This window comes from Trichosurus vulpecula, chromosome 6 (genome assembly GCF_011100635.1).
Source record: "Trichosurus vulpecula isolate mTriVul1 chromosome 6, mTriVul1.pri, whole genome shotgun sequence".
NCBI classification, from domain to species: Eukaryota; Metazoa; Chordata; class Mammalia; order Diprotodontia; family Phalangeridae; genus Trichosurus; species Trichosurus vulpecula.
This window is the reverse complement of record NC_050578.1, coordinates 95246636-95265663: the sequence shown is the minus strand read 5'-3', so window position 1 is coordinate 95265663 and position 19028 is coordinate 95246636. Positions and strand designations below refer to the sequence as shown.

The window sequence follows — 19028 nt, the reverse complement described above, 5'->3', positions numbered from 1 at the left end:
GGCTAGAAGCTGGTTGAATAATTTTAATATAGAATACAAGAAGAAACAGATAGAATTCCTAACAGCAATTTTGTTCTAAAGGATAGCTGTCAAGATAAGATGACAGTTTGTTGTTTAAAGCAGGAGGAGAGATGTTTTCTAATATAAGACTACAATGTTGTTTCACTACTTCAATATCCTTGGAAACCTTTCTCTGGTACATGAGTTACTGCTTCTTCTTTCCGATCAGCACAAAAACCTTCATTATGTTCTTTAATAGGTGTACTGTGTTCATAATCATCTGTCTCTGTCTTAAAGCATAATGTGACATGATATTTTATTATGCTATTTTTGTGTGAGTGACTACAAATGTTGGAGTCATTGCATTATCCAGTGTCTTTTGAAATATATAGTATTCCATATAATGGATCTATGAGAGCAGTCTATTAAGAAGCTCAGCAGAGGAGTGTGCATATATATTTCCTCTAAATTATTATCGGCTTTGAAAACCCAGATGTTCATGTTTCTCTCTCTGGTAACTATGTAGGCAATGTATTGGTCAGATAGATAGAAGCCCTGTCTGCTGATTTGTGTTTATTTGCTGTGTTTATAAAATTTCTGCTTGTAATTTTTATTTTTATTTGCTTTGAAGCAGAAGCTAAGTGAAATATATATATATATATGTATGTTTGATTAAAGTGAGGTTTCAAACCCCTTAAAGTTGCTTTCCTTAGAAAAGCAGATCAAAGAACTTGTGCTAGCAGCCCTCCTGTGCGCTGGTGTTATTGGCCTTATACCTCCACAGCAGCTGTAAGCAACATTGTTGTTACAGTATGTGTGTATGTTTAGAAAAAAATTCTTCTAGAAGGATGTTGACTGTTTCTGCATATTATTTAAATCCAATTCTGGCTAAATATTGGGTAATGATTATTATACATCTATTTTGTTTTGGCAAAACCCTTGTTAATAATTTTATCCAAAAAACTCACTACATACTCTGTAGTCTATTTCAATTTTTTTTGTAATCTCATTTTCCACAGTTTTAAAAGCCTGACTTTTATCATAAACTTTATTTTTTTTATTTTATGGAGTGTTTCAGAAGGATGTTGGTCTTCCAAAGCCTAATAAAGATAAAGATAATTGGCTTTAGATAGAATGTATTTAGGGTGATTTACTATCTTTTATCCTAGCTTTTCATGTTTATATTTGACTTTTAACAAACATTTTTATCATTTAACTTATGCTATTAGAAAGTCAGTTTCATCTTCAAGTTTAGTTTGATATGTGATAAAAACAAAACTTTGCTGTTGAAAAATCCGCTTTTTTAAACAATTATAAATTCTTATTTTAAAAGGATGTATATTATGAACTGAGGTTCAGAAATGTAGCAGGTAAGATAACAAAATTATTCTTTTTACATGAATAACTATATATTTGGGGAAAAAAAACAAATTTTGATCTTATGTCTCAGTTGGAATATTTTAAGAATCTCAGTGACATGAATTCTTCAATTCATTGTTTCAATAGTACTACAAAGAGTTGGGGCAGCTAGGTGGCGCAGTGAGTAGAGCACCGGCACTCGAGTCAGGAGGACCAGAGTTCAAATCCAGCCTCAGACACTTGATACATTTACTAATGTGTGTGTCCTTGGGCAAGTCATTTAACCCCAATTGCCCTGCCCTCCTCCTCCAAAACAAAACAAAACAAAGAACTACAAAGTCTTTTAAGTGAAAATCATATCATCTGTTCCAAGACAGCATCTTAGGCTGATCCCCATTATTTTATAGTTAAAGTTACAAATCAGCTTCAATGTAGCCTGCAATTTAAACTATACTTTTGTCCCTTTGTGGAGCTGCCCTATGCATTAAATAGAATGCCAAAATTCTATTTGTAGTTAATGATGAGTTATAAATTAGATATGTGCATATTATGTACAGTAATCTTGTATATATGAATACACCCACACATATACATATATTTGGGTCTGTGTGGAAATGAAATAGTTGTTCTGTTTTCATACTGTTGCTTATTTTCAAGAAAATTCTTTGTTAAAGGATGAATAAAGTAAGACTCACCTCAGGTCACCAACATTCTCGGCTAGATATAATGTTGTCATTAATATTTGATTTGACATCTAGAATGAATCCATAGACCAGCAGTTGTATTATTTACTCTTCACAATTTAATGCCCTTAAAACAACAACAACGACAGCTACAGCAACAGCATTTTTTCTCATAAAAACCTTAGTGAAAAGCAGACAAGAAACATCTACTGAGCTCTTCTTAAACATAACAGACTGGTCAAAAATAATAAATAAAAGATACAGTGTCCTCCTTTGTGTTTTCTGAAACATAAGTGGAGGGAAGTTTCACATATTTGACTATGTCAAAGCTGCTTGTATTACACATTCAAAAGTGCTGGTTAAAATCTGGACATGAGTGTGGTAATCCAGGTAGAATCCCTGGAGATAGCCTCCTGAAAAGTCATATTTTTAAAGGTGTTGATTGAGACGAGTTAATGGAGAGAAGAGGGACAGTCAATTAATGGAGTATACGTGTGAAAACATGGATTTCAGAATAAGTCAGTTGTATGTGAGAAATTCTTAACGAGCCCTTTAACCCAAGTAGCAACTCTGAAAAGGGGAGAAATAAATGACACCTTGTGATAGGATAAGGGGTTGGTAAAAGACATGAAAAGATTTGAAAGGACAAATTAAAATGTTTTAGACATTATATGATGATTAATGAGGGCTCAGAAAATTACTGAACAGTGGGTGGGAATTGTGTTTGATGATCTATGTGAAGATAAGTTAGAAGGTCAAGGCTATATAAAGGGCTAGAGGATATTGGAGTTACAATATAATTTAGAGATAATATAGTCCCTTTCCTCATTTTAAGGGCAAATACATGGTACAGTGGACAGAATGCTAGGTCTGGAATCAGTAAGGCTCATTTCTTTTTCCTGAGTTAAAATCTGACCTCAGATACTTACTAGCTGTGTGACTCTGAGCAAGTAACTTAATTCTGTTTACCTCAGTTTCCTCATCTGTAAAATGAGCTGGAGAAGGAAATGGCAAACCACTCCAGTATTTTTGCTGAGAAAACCCCCAATGGGGTTTATAAAGACTCAGACATGACTGAAACAAGTGAACAACAGCACTCACTTTATAGATGGGGAAACTGAGTCTCAGAGAAAAGATATGATTTTCCCAGTTATCTAGCTAGAAAATGAAGGAGCCAGACTTAAATTCAAGTCATCTCAAGTTGTCAGTGTCAGTGCTTTTTCTAGCATACTATGATTAATAAAAATAATTATAATTATGATAATAACTAGCAATTAGAAAGCACTTTGCTAAAATAAACATTTGCCTAGCTCTTTGCAAATATTGGATTGTTGAAATTATTTTTTTTTCCTTTCTAAAATATCAGCAGGACATGGGAATGCAATTTTGAAGACTAAAGAGAAAAGGGGATATTGGACATAAGATTGGTGATTTTCTTCATAACATTGGAGAAATTAAAAATAGATAATAGACTATAAAGACAAATTTCAATTATTAATGGCATGTTAAAATATGTTTGATAATTTTACACTTTTTAAGATTCATGTTTATCGTTCCTGTTAGAAACATACATTATTGCTCTGGGTGGCCCAGAATAATAATAATATAACTTGGCATTTGTTAATAAATTTTCATTATTTGTTGAGATTTGTTATTTCAGGATATACAATTTAGAGATTTCTCTTGAGGATTGTTGTCTTTCACCACATATTTCCAAAGACTTTTCTTTTCTTCCCCCTCCCATTTTCCTTCCTCTTCCTGTACCCCTTTCACCCCAAATGGATAGTAAAAATATCCTTTACATAAAGTATTAATCATTTAATGTTGTTTTGACATTTCAAAGAAATTTATCTCTGAAAAAGATCTCATTTTTGTGAAATGCTGGTTGTATGTTCAGGCTTCATCTTTCTTCTCCATTATGTTTTTTTTTAAAATTATGATAAAAAATCTTCTGCACTGACTTATCGATGATTTCACAGGTTTCATTTTGTAATTTTCCTATTTGAGAGGTAAAATGAAGGAGATACATTTTCAATATTGAATTATTGAATTACTTATTGTGTTTTGATTCCATCTGTCATTTTTCTTACCAGGTTACCACATATTAAGATATTCAACTTTATCTAAAATGTCCCATGGTTGATACTTACCATTACTAAGGACTATGAATATTTATTACTACTGTAGTCCACAGCTTCTCCCCCCTGACCCAGGTCAGGTTTAAAGAATCATATGGTCTCTAAACTATGACTCCTGGGCCTTATCTATCTTCATGCTTTTTAATTCTTTACAAGTCAGCCTGATAACATAGTTGGTTCATAATTAATTTTAATTAAATAGAAGTATAAGTAAAGGAAATATGTAACATTCTCTTCTTTATGAACCTTGAATTATCACAAGCACATACATAGTCAGTGGGAAAAGTAGACATTTTAAAGAATTATTACCAACATGTGTATGATACATGAGGAGACGCAAATTCAGAGAAAACATGTGAGCATATCAGATACACAGAGGGACAACTTATGGATCCAGTACAAAAATTTCCCCTATGTCTTCTATGGATGTCATTGAATGGCTCTCTGCAAACCTGCTCAAACTTGGCTGTTACTTTCCAGTGCTGAATACCAGGAGCTGCTCACTCTGCTGCTCACCACTACCAATTTTACCCAATCCCAATAGCATCAACTCCAGCTGCATTTTCAGAGTCCCTTAAATACTTATTCGCTTTTTTGTTGTTGTTTTCCTAATATGTGCAAAGCAGAACTTGTTGAATGTGTTATTTTTGTTTTTCAAGTATTAAAAATTATGTTTTTCCCCTGTTCTCCTCCACACATCAACTGAGGAATTTGTTATAAAAATCCCTCATATTCATACAAAGTCTGGAAAAAACAAGTGCCTACGTTAACCATGTCCAAAAATTTATGTCTCTTCCTGAATTTTCAGTTCATGCCTCAGCCAAGAGATGAATAGCCTGATTCATTTTCTCTTTTGGATTCATGGCTTATCACTGCATTGCATTCTAAAGTCTTTCCAAATATGTTCTCCACATAATGTTCTTATGAATGTATAAATTGTTCTTTTGGTTCTGCTCACTTTTCATCAGTTTGCAAAAGCCACCTTAATTTCCTCTGAAATTGTTAATTTCATAGTTTCCAATTTCACAATAATATTCTACTGCAATTCATCTATAATAACTTATTTGGACATTGGAGGATAACCCCATAGTTTCCAAATTTTGGCTACCATGAAAATACCTGCTATAAATATTTCTGTACATATAGATCCTTTTCTTTATTCTTTGATCGCTTTGATGTATGGGCCTAGTAGTCATATAGCAAAGTTTCTTTTTCTTTTTTTTTAGTGTCAGAACATATTTTTAAATTGCTTTCCAGAATTATTGAACCAATTCATAGCTTCACCAACAGTGCATGAATGTGCCTGTTTTCCCACAGCCTTATCAACATTTGTCAATTTCTTCTTTTGTTATTTTTGCTACTCTGATAGAGGTGGAAGAGTTGGTTCAATTTGTATCTCTCTATTATTTATATATAGCATTTTTATATCACTATTTATAACTTAATTTTTTTTCTTTGAAAAACTCAGGTTAATATCATTTGACTGTTTATTGGGGAATGGCTCTTAGTTTTGAGAAATTTGAATCAGTTCCATATGTATGTATTTAAGTGCTTTATATATTTTTAAATATGATGTTTATTTGAGAAAATTGTCATGAAATTTTTCCCAGTTACTTGTTCTCCTAGTTTTTACTACATAATATTTGTTTGTGCAATTTATTTTTTATATAATCAAAATTGTCCCTTTATTATGTGTGATTCTCTCACTGGTTTAAGCTCAAGCTCTTCATAGATCCAAATGATAATTGTTTCCTTGCTCCTTTAACTTGTTTATGATATTATCTTTTATATCTTGGTCATGTATTGTATCCATTTGAAAATTTTGTTCATGTGCACTGTGAGGTATTATTGGTATAACCCCAATTTCTGCCAGACTGCTGTTCTGTTATCCAAGTTTTTGTCAAATAATGAGTAAAGTAGGGTCAAATAGCCTCAAGAGCCTGAATTAGATATTTTTCTCTGTAATCTTTTTTAAAAATATTTTTTCCTTCTTAATTTACATCTATTTTGTCTATTTACTAGGAATTTTGCTAGGAATCAGTTATATATTTTTTCTTGTGATTCACAGGGTAGAATGAAATGGCACTACTTGATTTAGTCTGAAAATGAGCTGAAAATTCAGATAATATATATAACTGGATATTCAGTTATATACTACACACACACACACACACACACACACACACACACCTCTTTATTAGAGATACACTAAAAGAAGGACATATAAAATAACATAAGATTTTAATAGATTACAAGCCAGATGTATATATTTTAAAATAATTTGATTCACGTTTTCTATTTTATTTCTTAAAATACAAAGCACATCCAATCATCTCTGGCTACAAATTTGTACTTCTTATGTAAATGACCCATTGAAAGAGTCACTTTAGACTTTGAGTTGTGCAATGTTGAGAATAATCAAAAAAAATGAAGAAAGTATTGTTAATTTTTTGCACCTCAAATTTCTCCTTTTAAAGGTATCTTCTCAGTCCTCAGCTTGGCATCTGAGTGTACCACACTTGCTGCTGAACTTCCCAAAGTATCCTATGTGAAGGCTCTTGATGTCTGGCTAATTGCTTGCCTTCTCTTTGGGTTTGCATCACTGGTAGAGTATGCTGTGGTTCAGGTGATGTTAAACAATCCCAAACGAATTGAAGCAGAGAAAGCCAGGATTGCCAAGGCAGAGCAAGCAGAAGGGAAAGGTGGAAATGCAGCTAAGAAGAACACAGTCAATGGTACAGGGACTCCTGTTCACATCAGCACTTTACAGGTGAGGATGCTTTTAGCCAGGTAAGAGATGCTCCACATTCTCTTTTGACCTCATGGTAAAGACATTATTTCTATTAATGGAAAGTACTTGGTGGAATTTTGTGCAGTTGTTTATCCTTGGAGATTAAAATAAAAAAAATACTAGCATCATAGGGCTTTAAGCTTTGCAAAGCACTTTACATACATTATCTGATTTCATCTTCACCACAGCATCATAAGATACATGTTATTTTCACCATTTTACAGATGAGGCATAGAGGGGCTATCCAGTGACACAGAGCTAGTAAATGTGTGAAGTAGGATTTGAATTAAATTCTTTCTGTGTCCATGTCAACTTCTTTCTTCAATATACCACCTAGCTGCCATGATGCAAAACTAAGAATAAAATAAAAATATATACAAAAAATAATGCTTGCTAACTAAAACACTACTTGTTGAAAAAGCAAACTACACACAAAAGCAAAAGTTATTTTAAAAATAAAAGCAAAGTAAAAAAAATAAACTTTCCTTTTTCCTTAGGTCTATTGTTTTGCCAAAATAAAGCTAGAGAATGAAGAACCTTAATTGGTTATGTTGCATAATAGAAGTCTGATGACTTTTAGCAATAGATATTTTGCAACCACAAGGACCATAGTTGGTGGGCAAAAATCTTCCCAGTTTTTCAGAGTATATGAAATGTGTATGTTTGCCACAGCTGTACATGGAAAATAATAAATGGGATCACTGGATTCATTGGCTCAGTTACGCTATTTTTCTTTTTCCTTTCACAGAAGTTTTTTTTCAAATCAAACTAATGGTCACCACTAAGTAGTATAACTTATTTAAATGGTTCAGCATTTTAATTCTCTACTTGCCATGCTACTTTTGGCCTACCAGAACAACAGGCCTACAGGTTTTGAAAGCACTGTGAAATGTTATTACTGAATCAAGCCAGTGACTCTTAAGGCTAAACTCATGTTAGATGGGATTGATGGAAGATTTTGTTCTTTGGGAGAAATGCAATTTAGCATTATTATTATTGAATGACAGAAAGCAGTATATATATATATATACACACACATATATATGTATGTGTATATATATATATATATATACATAAATATACATACATATATATGTATATATATAGATATACATAAATACACATACATATATACATACATACATATCTTGGCCTTTATACTTTGATGCAGGATTTTTAATGAGAATTTGTGAGGATAAGTTAATTTAGCTTTAGTATCGACATTAGACTCCTATCAGTGTAAGCTGATTTTAAAATTAAAAGATTCATGTGTTTGAAAATCATTTTGAGATACATTAAGAAGCAACAGCAAGGCAACTAGAGATGCAGTGTGGTTGCAAAAATACTTATCTTGATTTAGCAGCTTTGAAATGAAAATTCAATTGTGCTTTTCTTTTCAGGAATTTCTTGATTCGAAAATATGTTGTCTTTTGAAATACAAGTGTTGCTAAATAATTTCAATGATAATAATACATAATCTAATTATAATTACCTCTGTCAAAATAATAATAGTAGTATAACACTGAGGCATAAGCAACTGGAACCTTGACTATATTTAAAGGCAATTTAAGAAAAATGCCCCTTTTACTGAGAAAAGGACAGATGACAGAGAAAAACCACACATAGTGGTTCATATCTCTCCTCAGTTCCTAGGATGGTATTTTCAAATATAAATTCTAAAAGTTTGGACTCTGCACTGTACTTCAGGATTTCTCAGCCATGTGTACATAAACGTATAATCAAACTGTCTTTCTGCCTTTACTGTGGCAGTATTTTGGCCAGGTCACCTTAATTCAGCTATCTTTAGGCATCATTGTATAGTAGACCGAGGGCCAGGATTTGAATTTGGAATACTTGAATTCAAATCTCATCTTTGATACTTACTGGCTGTGATCATTTATAGACTATATATCATCTAGCCTCTGTGTATCTCAGGTAACTCCCTGGGACTTATACACTAGGTAATAGAGAGGTTAAGGTGGGTGATTTGCATTATCGAGGGAAACTACATTGGGGACTCCCCATGCTGATGAAATCACAGATTCTACCTGAGTAAGATAAGAATCACAGTCTATTACCTATATGTGCATACAATAAGTTATTTATTTGCTTGGCTCTGGTTTCTTAAATCAGAAGCCAACTAAAGCTGATAAAATGTTTTGCAGAATACTACTCTTTACTTCAATAAAAGATCTAAAGAAGATTTTATGTACTGTACCAGCACAGCAATATTTTCTGTTTATTGTGAACTCTATTTTTGCCTAATAGCCTCTCAGTTTTTTGGTATGCTTACAGCAAATGGGCCCAGGTATGAAAGAGTGAAGGAAATAACTTGACCCATTAGGTCATTTATTTCTGATTCACACACGATCCTTTAATACCTCATTATCACATGCTGCATTTCTGCTACCAGCAAATTTGGGAAGTGACAGAATTTTATGAGAGAAAGAGAAGGAAGTGCCACTCTTCTGAAGGAGGCACAATAGAAAAACATAAAATTTGAATTAGAAGTCTGTGGTATTACCTTGTAAGTGTAATTCTGAGTATGTTTTGTCACTTTCATGTTACTGAGAAGCAGTTTTCTTACTTGGTACTAATAATTGATTCCTGTGTATGTGTTTTTCTTTGGATATTATTATGACTTTTCTTTTGGAATTCTTTTTTTTTTACTTCCTTGCAGCCAAAGGAAACCATATCTCAGCCTGAATAAAACATCTAACATATCTTCTTTTAAAGTTTCTGAGTCACACAAAAACCACATGAAATATGAAAGTGAAAATCTCAAACTTCTCCAGAATTGTTAAGATCCTTTCTTACTACAAGGCACCTCAGCCTTCATTATAACTAACTTTTTAGGTCAATTGGCATTATCACTTTGTTTTCTTAATGTTAAGTTCACTATATTTCAATAATTTCCCATTTGATGATCAGAATGATAGCATAACAAATTTTTATTTGGAATAGACTTTGAATAAATTATATAGATAATCATTCAGTCAAACAGCATTTACTATGTCTCTTCTATCTGCCAGGTACTGTGTAAATCATTAGGGATACAAAATATTAAAAAACAAAACAAAAATCTCTGTTCTCAAGGAACTCAGTCTAGTGGAGGAGAGACAATATATAAATAGCTGTGTATGAATGAGATACGTAGAGAATAAATTGGAGGTAGTTTCAGAGAGAAGGTATTAAGATTAAGGAAGACTGAAAAGGCTGCTTGCAGAAGATGTGGCTTAAGTTTAAACTTAAAGGAAGACAAAGAAGTCAGGAGGTAGAAATAAGGAGGGAGAACATTCCAGGCATGAGGAATAGCCAGTAAAAAATCCTGCAGTGTTGAATGCGATGAACAGCAAATGCCCAGTTTCATTGCATCTTAGAATACAGAGCTGGGGTGGGGAGGGGAGTTAGGTATAAGAAGACTGGAAAGTCAGGAAAGGACCAGGTTATGAGAGCCTTTAAAAGCCAAAGATTTATGTATTTGATTCTGCAAGTAATAGCTACCTATTACTGGAGTTTTTGAAATGTAGGAAGGGTTATATGAGCAGACCTACATCATAGAAAAATCACTTTGATAGCTGAGTCGATGGTGAGTTGGAGTAGGGAGACTTGAGGAAGGAAAATTAAGAGAGATCCTAAAGAAGATGAGAGCCTATAGAATCATATCTTAAAAATTCCTCAGAATATTAAGTGGTACAGTTGTTTAGGGGAAATGTAGTTTAAATTTTGAACTAACTTACTCTGGCCTTGTGTATTATGACATCCAAAACTGACCCTTATCCTCTAATTATATACAGATAGCAAAGTCATGCCCACACACAAGCACTAGAATTTATAGCAGTGTTTTCTTAGTTTTGGCCTTGAACATTAAAAAAGAGGCAACTACTGCTTTGAAATAATATTTGTCAGATGTCTACTAGCAGAATGCAATGTAATCCTTAAGTCTTATTTTGACTGAAAAGGTCCTAATAACTTAATCTTATATTCTTGCAATATGAAGCAGGAAGATTAAAAGCTGAGACAAAGAGATCAGGGTAAGTTTGAAGCCCAGTTTTCTGGTTCTAAAGTTCTAGGTTCTAGGTTCTAAGAATCCTAAAAAGTCTAAGAGGGCTCTAATATTTCAAAATATCCCAATATCTTGAGTTATCAATCTCATCCCAAACTTAGTAATAATTGTTGCTGCATATGAAAGCTTATTGCAACACATGTCATTATAGTAACAGTGGTGACAAATTGGGGCACTAAATGCCTTGATATGCTAGAGTTAGTATCTAGGCACCCTCAATCACTGTGTTAAAGAAAGCATGTGTGCATGTTTATATGCATGTGTGTATGTATTTGTGTGTTTAATCTTATGCAATTTTTCCCCCTGGAAATTGAGGATTCAAGATGGTTGAAGGTGGTTGGATTTAACTCAATACCTAAATCATACCAATACGATCACACACACTGAATTCAGAGAACATGTCAACATAGAGTAGAGAATCATTTCACCTTCAAATCTAGAGAATGCAGTCAATTTCAGATCTATTTTGACTTTTACAGCAAGTACAATGATTATCTTGGTCCCTAAACTCTAGCACTGGGAATTACATAACTTTAAGATCTTCAGTGGAGAAGCAGCATGTCATAGTTGGCCTCAGAGTTCAGAAGAACTGGGTTTAAGTCCTGTCTTTGAGCTATACAGGCAAGGTGACTTTGGATAAAACACTTAACCTCTCAGTGTACCCAAATAATTCTCTAGTACTATATTTTGCAAAGCAGGTGTACATCTGCATTGATAAAGGGGATTCCTTATCAGGTGTTCCCTGTATCAATAATATCACACCTGCATCCTCCCCTCCTCTCAAAAAATCCAAGGTAATAAAGTCCACAATCTATCAATAAACATTTAATCAGAACCTACTATGCGCAGGCACTGTATCAAGTTCTGGGAACATAAAGACAAAAATGAAACAGTCCTTGTACTTAAGGAATTTACATTCTCCTGACAGAAAGCAATGCATAGCTAGGTACTTACAAAGCATGTAAAAAAGTAAATACAAGTTGTTTTGGGGAGCTGAGAGAAGAAGCAGTAGTGGGGAGCAGGAGGTGGTGTTTGAGCTGAGCTTTGGGGTAACTAGGTATGCCAGGGAGCAAAAAGGGGATATTCCAGGTATTCTTGGAATATCCCACCTCTATATAATGGAGATAGATGAAATGCCTTATGGAAGGAAAAGGAAGTAGACTAGTTTAGATGAGTTATAAAGTGAATGACATATAATAGGTCTGCAAAGATAGCCTGGGTGCAGACTGGGAAATACCAAATAGAGGACTTAGTATTTTATCCTAAAGGCAATAGGGAGCCATTGGAATTTTTAACCAGGGTGTAACATGGTTAGGACTGTGCTTTAGGGATATCATGGGAGTTTTGTGAAGGATGGATTGGAAACGGGAGAGATTTGAACCAGGAAGATCAATTAAGGAGTCATAATAATAGTTCAGGCAAGAGATGTTGAGGGCCTGAATTGATTTTGTGGCCATGGGGAAAGGAGAGTTTGGAAGTCGGGTGGGGGGGGAAGGAGGGAAAGAGGGGGAGAGAAAAAGGGAGAGATGGCAGGGGAGAGAGAGAAGGAGGGAGGGAGGGGGGAGATAAGCAGGCATGGATGAGATACAATCGGTGTTGCTGGAGAGCGTGCCGACATCAGTGAGGTGACAGATCTTTTGAAGCATCAAGGATTCTAATTTTGAAGGTCATATGATGAAAAAGATAGGGTGTCATTCAAATACAGAATTGTTTCATTTCTCAGTATCTGTAAATTAAAACAGCTAAAGAGCTAATACAGTGTTCTGAGGTCTTTCACTTACGGCCCAAGAGTAGCATAAGGGAGGGAAATATTTGGCATTTTTATAATGTGTTATGATTCAGAGAAATAATAAGTGCAAATAATAAATATCCCTGAAGTGGTCTTTTTGGTTACAATATTTCATATAATCATAACCTCAAATACTTGGGAAATATTTTAAAAAATTAATAAAAATAGTTTTAAAACCCTTTTGAGATTAATCTATTTTATTGTTACAGAGTGACAAATTCAAATTCAAATGTGTGTGACTATGATTTATTATTTGCAATAATTGGGACTTAATTGTGTAATCATGTGCTATCATTAAAAGAAAAAACCTAGAGTAAAGAGGCATCACTGTACTCTCCAAATATATTCCTCTAAATATTAGATATGTTTAGCACTTGACATCTAGGTTATAGGGCAACTATTCAAATTTATATTTCCAATAAATTAATGATTGTGATATGATCAGAACACTCCATCAGGTTGTGCCTTTTGCCCCTCTCACCGACTACCTTTTATCATATTTATCAGTCTATATGTTATATACTCCTATTAAATTGTGGAACTGCATTGTTTTTCATCATTGTATTTTTAATAAATTACAATGATTTCTGATGTGTGGTAGGTGACTGATAATTGTGTTGAACTGAATTGAATTCAATTAGTGATATAAGTTGAATATTTTATACAACATACTATCTATTGATGATAGAGTTAACTGCTTGCGCCCCCTTAGGGCAACTGATTCACTCAGTTGACAATAAGATGTGAAAGTCTGTTTACTTTATATTTTTGATAAGAATAATATATGTAAGTAACCTAATAGAAAGAAGACTTCATCCCAGAAGCTGACATCTCTTGAAAGTCTCAATAAAGAAGCAAAGGATTGAAAGTATAGTGTGATGTCTGTAATCCATCAACCTAAGTGGAGACAGCCCTGGGTCATGGTGGCATGAAAGGGTAAAAATGCCTTCCATACTTCTTCTGAATACACAATTCCAGCTTATAGGAATTCTAACTTGGAATTCTTACAAGTACCAATGTGTTGAAGATTAATGTTTTTTTGTCACTCTGTAATGATAAAATTGATTAATCTAATAAAGGTTTTTAAATGATTTTTAAATTTATTTTGTTAAATATTTCCCAATTAATATAAAATTTTAGCAATCACTTTTTAAAATGCTGACTTCCAAATTATTTCCCTTCCTCTTTCCTCTCCCCTATCCTTGGGAAGGCAAGTAATTTGATATATTTTATACATGTGAAGTCATGTAAACCATATTTCCATGTAAGCCATATTGAAAAAAAATCCTCAAACAAAATAAAAATGATAAAAAATAGAATACAAAAAGTACATTTATTCTGCACTCAAGTTCATCAGTTTTCTTTCCAGAAGTGGAGGGCATTATACATCATAAGTCCTTTGGAAGTAATTGTCTTGGGTCATTGTCTTGATCAGAGTAGCCAAGTCTTTCACAGTTGAGCATCCTTACAATAATTGTTGTTACTGTGTAAAATGGGTTCTCCTCCCTTCACTTTGCATCAGTTCATGTAAGTCTTCCCAGGTTTTCCTGAAACCATTTTGCTCATTATTTCTTATAGCACAATAGTATTCTACACATCATACACCAATTGTTCTGCCATTCCCCAATTGATGGGCAGATTCTTGATTTCTAATTCTTTGTTACCACAAAAAGTGCTGTCATAATTTTTTTGTTCAAATAGGTCATTTTCCCTGTTTTTTTAATCTCTTTGGGATACAGATTTAGTAGTGTTGTTACTTTGTCAAAGAATATACACAGTTTTTATAGCCCTTTGCATTTAGTTTTAAATTGCTCTTCAGAATGGTTGAACTAGTTCACAATTCCACCAATGGTGCATTAGCATGTCAATTTTTCCACATCTCTTATGGAATTGGTCATTTTCCTTTTTGTCATTTTCCTAATCTGATAAAAGTGAGGTGGTATCTCAGAGTTGTTTTAATTTCCATTTCTCTAATAAGTTGTAATTTAGAGCATTTTTTCATGTAATTATTGACAACTTTGATATCTTCTTTTGAAAGCTGCCTGTTCATATCCTTTGACCATTTACCAACTAGAGAATGGCTCTTATTTTTATGAATTTGACTTAGTTCCATATATATATATATATGAACGTATGTAGTATGTGTATGTTATATGTATGTATATATGTGTATGTGTACATGTATGTACATACATATATGTATGTGTATATATCATGTATGATATATACATATCTATGCATGTGTTTGAGAAATGAGGCATTTATCAGAGTCAGTTTTCTGTTTTCTCTTTAATTTTGGCTGCATTAATTTTATTTGTGTGAATTTTTTTTTAATTTCATGTCATCAAAATTATCCATTTTATGTTTGGTGATGTTCTCTGTCCCTTGTTTTGTTATGAACTTTTATCACTATCCATAGAGCTGAAAGGTACATTTTTCCATGCTCCCCTAATTTAATTATATCACCCTTTATGTTTAATCATTTATCCATTTTGACCTTTTCTTGGTATATGGAGAGAGATGTTGGTCTATGCCTAGTTTCTATAAAACTGCTTTCCAATGTTCCCAGCAGTTTTGGTCAAATGTTGAGTTTTTACCTTAAAATCTTAGATCTTTGGGTTTATCAAACACTAGATTTGTGTGGTCACTTAGTGCTCTGTATTGTGTTCCTAATCTATTCCAATGATCTACCACTCTATTTCTTATCAAGTACCAGATTGCTTTTGATGATTACTGCTTTGTAATAGAGTTTGAAACCTGAAACTGCTAAACCACCTTCCTTTACATTTTTTCCCATCACTTCTCTTCTTATTATTGACCTTTTGTTCTTCCAGATGAATTTTGTTATTATTTTTCTACTTGTATAATATAATTTTTTGTCATTTTATTGGTATTGCATTGAATAAGTAAATTAACTTAGGTAGAATTGTCATTTTTATTATATTGGATTGGCCTACCCATGAGCAATTAGTGTTTCTCCAACTTTTTGAAAGTATTTTGTAACTACAATTACATAATCCCTGGATTTACCTTGGCAGGTAGATTCCCAAGTATTTTATATTGTCTGTCATTATTTTAATTGGAATTTCTCTTTCTACATCTGCTGCTGGATTTTGGTGGTAGTATGTAGTAATGATGATGGTTTGTGTGGGCGTAATGGTTTGTTTTATAAAATAAATAACTTTATACAGGCAGTGGTATGGAGAGATAAGTATTCAACCAATTTAACATTTCAATCACTTGCTTATTTATTGATTATTTTTGCTGAAAAGAAAACTAGAAGCATTTAATGAATTCTTAATATAATATCTATCTTTTGCTTAAGTTCGCTCAAAATGTGTTATCTACAAAGATATTTTACTTGTGAATGGAAAAAGTTCTAATCATATTATATCTACAATTTTTTATTTATCAGGTTGGTGAGACCAGATGCAAAAAAGTCTGTACTTCCAAATCTGACCTGAGATCAAATGACTTCAGCATTGTTGGTAGCTTACCTAGAGATTTCGAGTTGTCCAACTATGACTGTTATGGAAAACCCATTGAAGTCAACAATGGGCTGGGGAAATCTCAGGCAAAGAATAACAAGAAGCCTCCACCTGCCAAACCAGTTATTCCAACGGCAGCAAAGAGAATTGATCTTTATGCGAGGGCATTGTTTCCTTTCTGTTTCTTGTTCTTCAATGTTATATATTGGTCGATATATTTATGATGTATTTTTTGTCCATTTGTCCATAAAATATAAAACCATTCATCATTCCTCTTCTCCATCACAAAGGCCAGTCTGTGAAATCATTTGCATTTTTGAAGCAATATATTGCATTTTGATGCCGTGCGATTGTAATGAAAATACGGCATCTTAATTTTGAATGAAAGCATGACACTGTAATGTCTGTGCTCTGACCAGTTAATGTGTATATATGTACAGCATACATCCTACTCTAGGAATATATGAAAAATAACTCATACTACATCATTGATCAAATTCAAATAACTCTCTTATTGTTTCTATAAACATGCAAATATTTCAGGCGACCTGAATAATGAGAAACTGATGTGCACGCTCTCTGATTAATGTCAGTATTCTAGTATATGTAGTATTTCAATGCTCCTTCCTTGTAACTTTCAGATAAAGCCATTTTGTTCTTATATAATTTTCTGTGGTACTATTGAAGAACAAGATAAATTGTAATTCAGTTCATTTAACTTCGTAAGTTAAAAAAAAATCAGTTATTCCAATCTGCATTCTCTAAAAAAAAAAATAAAGGCCAGGGAATTGCTAATTTTGTAAGAAATCTTATTTAAAAGGTGCCATAACATAAAGGGAAGCTTGGAAGAATGTAGGAGTGTGTAAAAATGTACCATGCCCTGTTTTTTGGCGAAATGAGAAAGAGCAAATTAGGAAAGGGAAAATGACAAAATCCTTAAGGTAGTAAAATCTCATTGAAGTGATTTTTTAAATTGGATAGCACATAGCTGTTGAACAGGATTGAAATTGAAGTGATACTGAGGGCACAATACCATAGTGCCTTCAAGAAGAAATAGTAATGCTTTTTTTGATTATAGAGGCAATGTATGAGTGATTCTTCAAAGAAGCAAAAATGTCCCATAGCTAGAACTACTTTGGTACGTAAAAAGGTCTGTAATTACTAAAGGATCTTAGATTGTTAGTTTTTTAAAATAGTTTTTAACAGTTATGCACATGACTTATATGTAATTGTGCAGGCATCTGTTTAATCACATTTATAAACTTTGAATGATTTTTTTTTGCTTCCACATTTGTCCTTTGTGATTTTTAAGACATTTAATCACTATGATACCATTAGCATTTCCCTAATCAGTTTACCTAAAGGCTAAAAAGAATATTAGAACTTTGGTGCTTTTTTAAAGGAATTCTATTTTTTCTCCTTACCCTGCTCTCCAGTTAACACATACCAACTTTAACCCTTCCAATCTAAAAAGTGATTTCAAATTTGATAATGTGTTGCTTCTTATTTGGTATTGCTTCCAAAGGTTTTTATATTTTGTCTTAGATTTCTAGTGTTGAAAGTCAAAGATGTCAGTAATTCATATTGGATAAATGTTAACTAATATCCCCATAAAGACTAAACTAAACTCTATATTAATTTACGTGGTTCCTGTGCAGGTATCAGTTTAAGTGAATGCTGTCACTGTGTATTTCTTCTGATTGCTATATTTCTCTCATTGGTATCAATTCCATTAAATTTTAAAAAAGGCATTAAAATTCAGAAGTCATTAAAATTTTCTGAACTATATAGACACTAAGCACTAAGCTTATCAACACCCTTTAGCTGCAAAAATATTTCTATGTTGGAACAATTTACTATGCTGTGGCTATATGTGAATGGCGAAGTCAACAAAGAACTAGATAAAATCAGGTCATTTAAATAGCAAAAGAAAATGAAAGCAATATGTTAATAGACAAACAATTGGTTAAAGAGGAAATAAACACAAAATGGCAACATTTCCAGTAATCACAAAGCCCTAGTGAATACAACTACATCAATTTGATGGATTGTGTTCAAAATTGTCTCTATTTTCCTTTTAACATCATTTTATATTTTCAGAATTTAATTGTGCATTCATAGTGCTGTTAAATTCCATTTATATTGAATGTTTTTGATCATGTCAAGTGTAAGAAATTCGGCCTTAAAATGGAAAATGTACTATAAGACAGGTTTTTTTTTTCTCAATCCATGGTACCTCTTATCTGTAGTAATCTGTGTAAATTATTTTCTTTTATTCTGTGTAACAATATTATTGTGAAATATTTTGCAAAATAAAAAAATCCTAATAATCATAATATAGTAAAGTCTACTTCTAGAGTGTCTTTATTGTACACTGAAGAACCAACACTGAGTGATGTTCATAGCAAATTCTAGGACATGAGTATCTGTTTATATTCTTTACGGTAGTTTTTTATATGCCATTTGTCTTGGTCAGAGGTGTGGGTAGCTGGGAATTTTTGCTGAGATTGCTCCTTTGTGTGAAATGGAAAACTTGTGATCTTACACCTATTTATGGAAATGCATATACACTTTTATTTATGAATGTCAGGCATCAAGAAAAACTCTTGTTAAGGCATGTAAATATCACCTTTGGGAATAGAAGCAAAAACAAGAATGATATTCATGAATTAAGTAATTGTTTTTTTCCCCTAGATATTAATTAGCATTTGGCC

The 19028-nt window shown here is 32.9% G+C and overlaps 1 protein-coding gene across 1 annotated transcript in view; it reads left to right on the top strand.

Annotated features, from left to right (window-relative positions):
• GLRB (glycine receptor beta) overlaps positions 1 to 18663 on the top strand; it is a 103137-nt gene extending 84474 nt beyond the window's left edge. Inside the window, exons 7-8 of the mRNA XM_036765595.1 lie at positions 6658 to 6950; positions 16242 to 18663. Coding sequence (XP_036621490.1) covers positions 6658 to 6950; positions 16242 to 16538 — 590 coding nt within the window. The 3' untranslated portion in view covers positions 16539 to 18663. The remainder of the gene's footprint in view (positions 1 to 6657; positions 6951 to 16241) is intronic.
• The last annotated feature ends 365 nt before the right edge of the window (positions 18664 to 19028 follow it).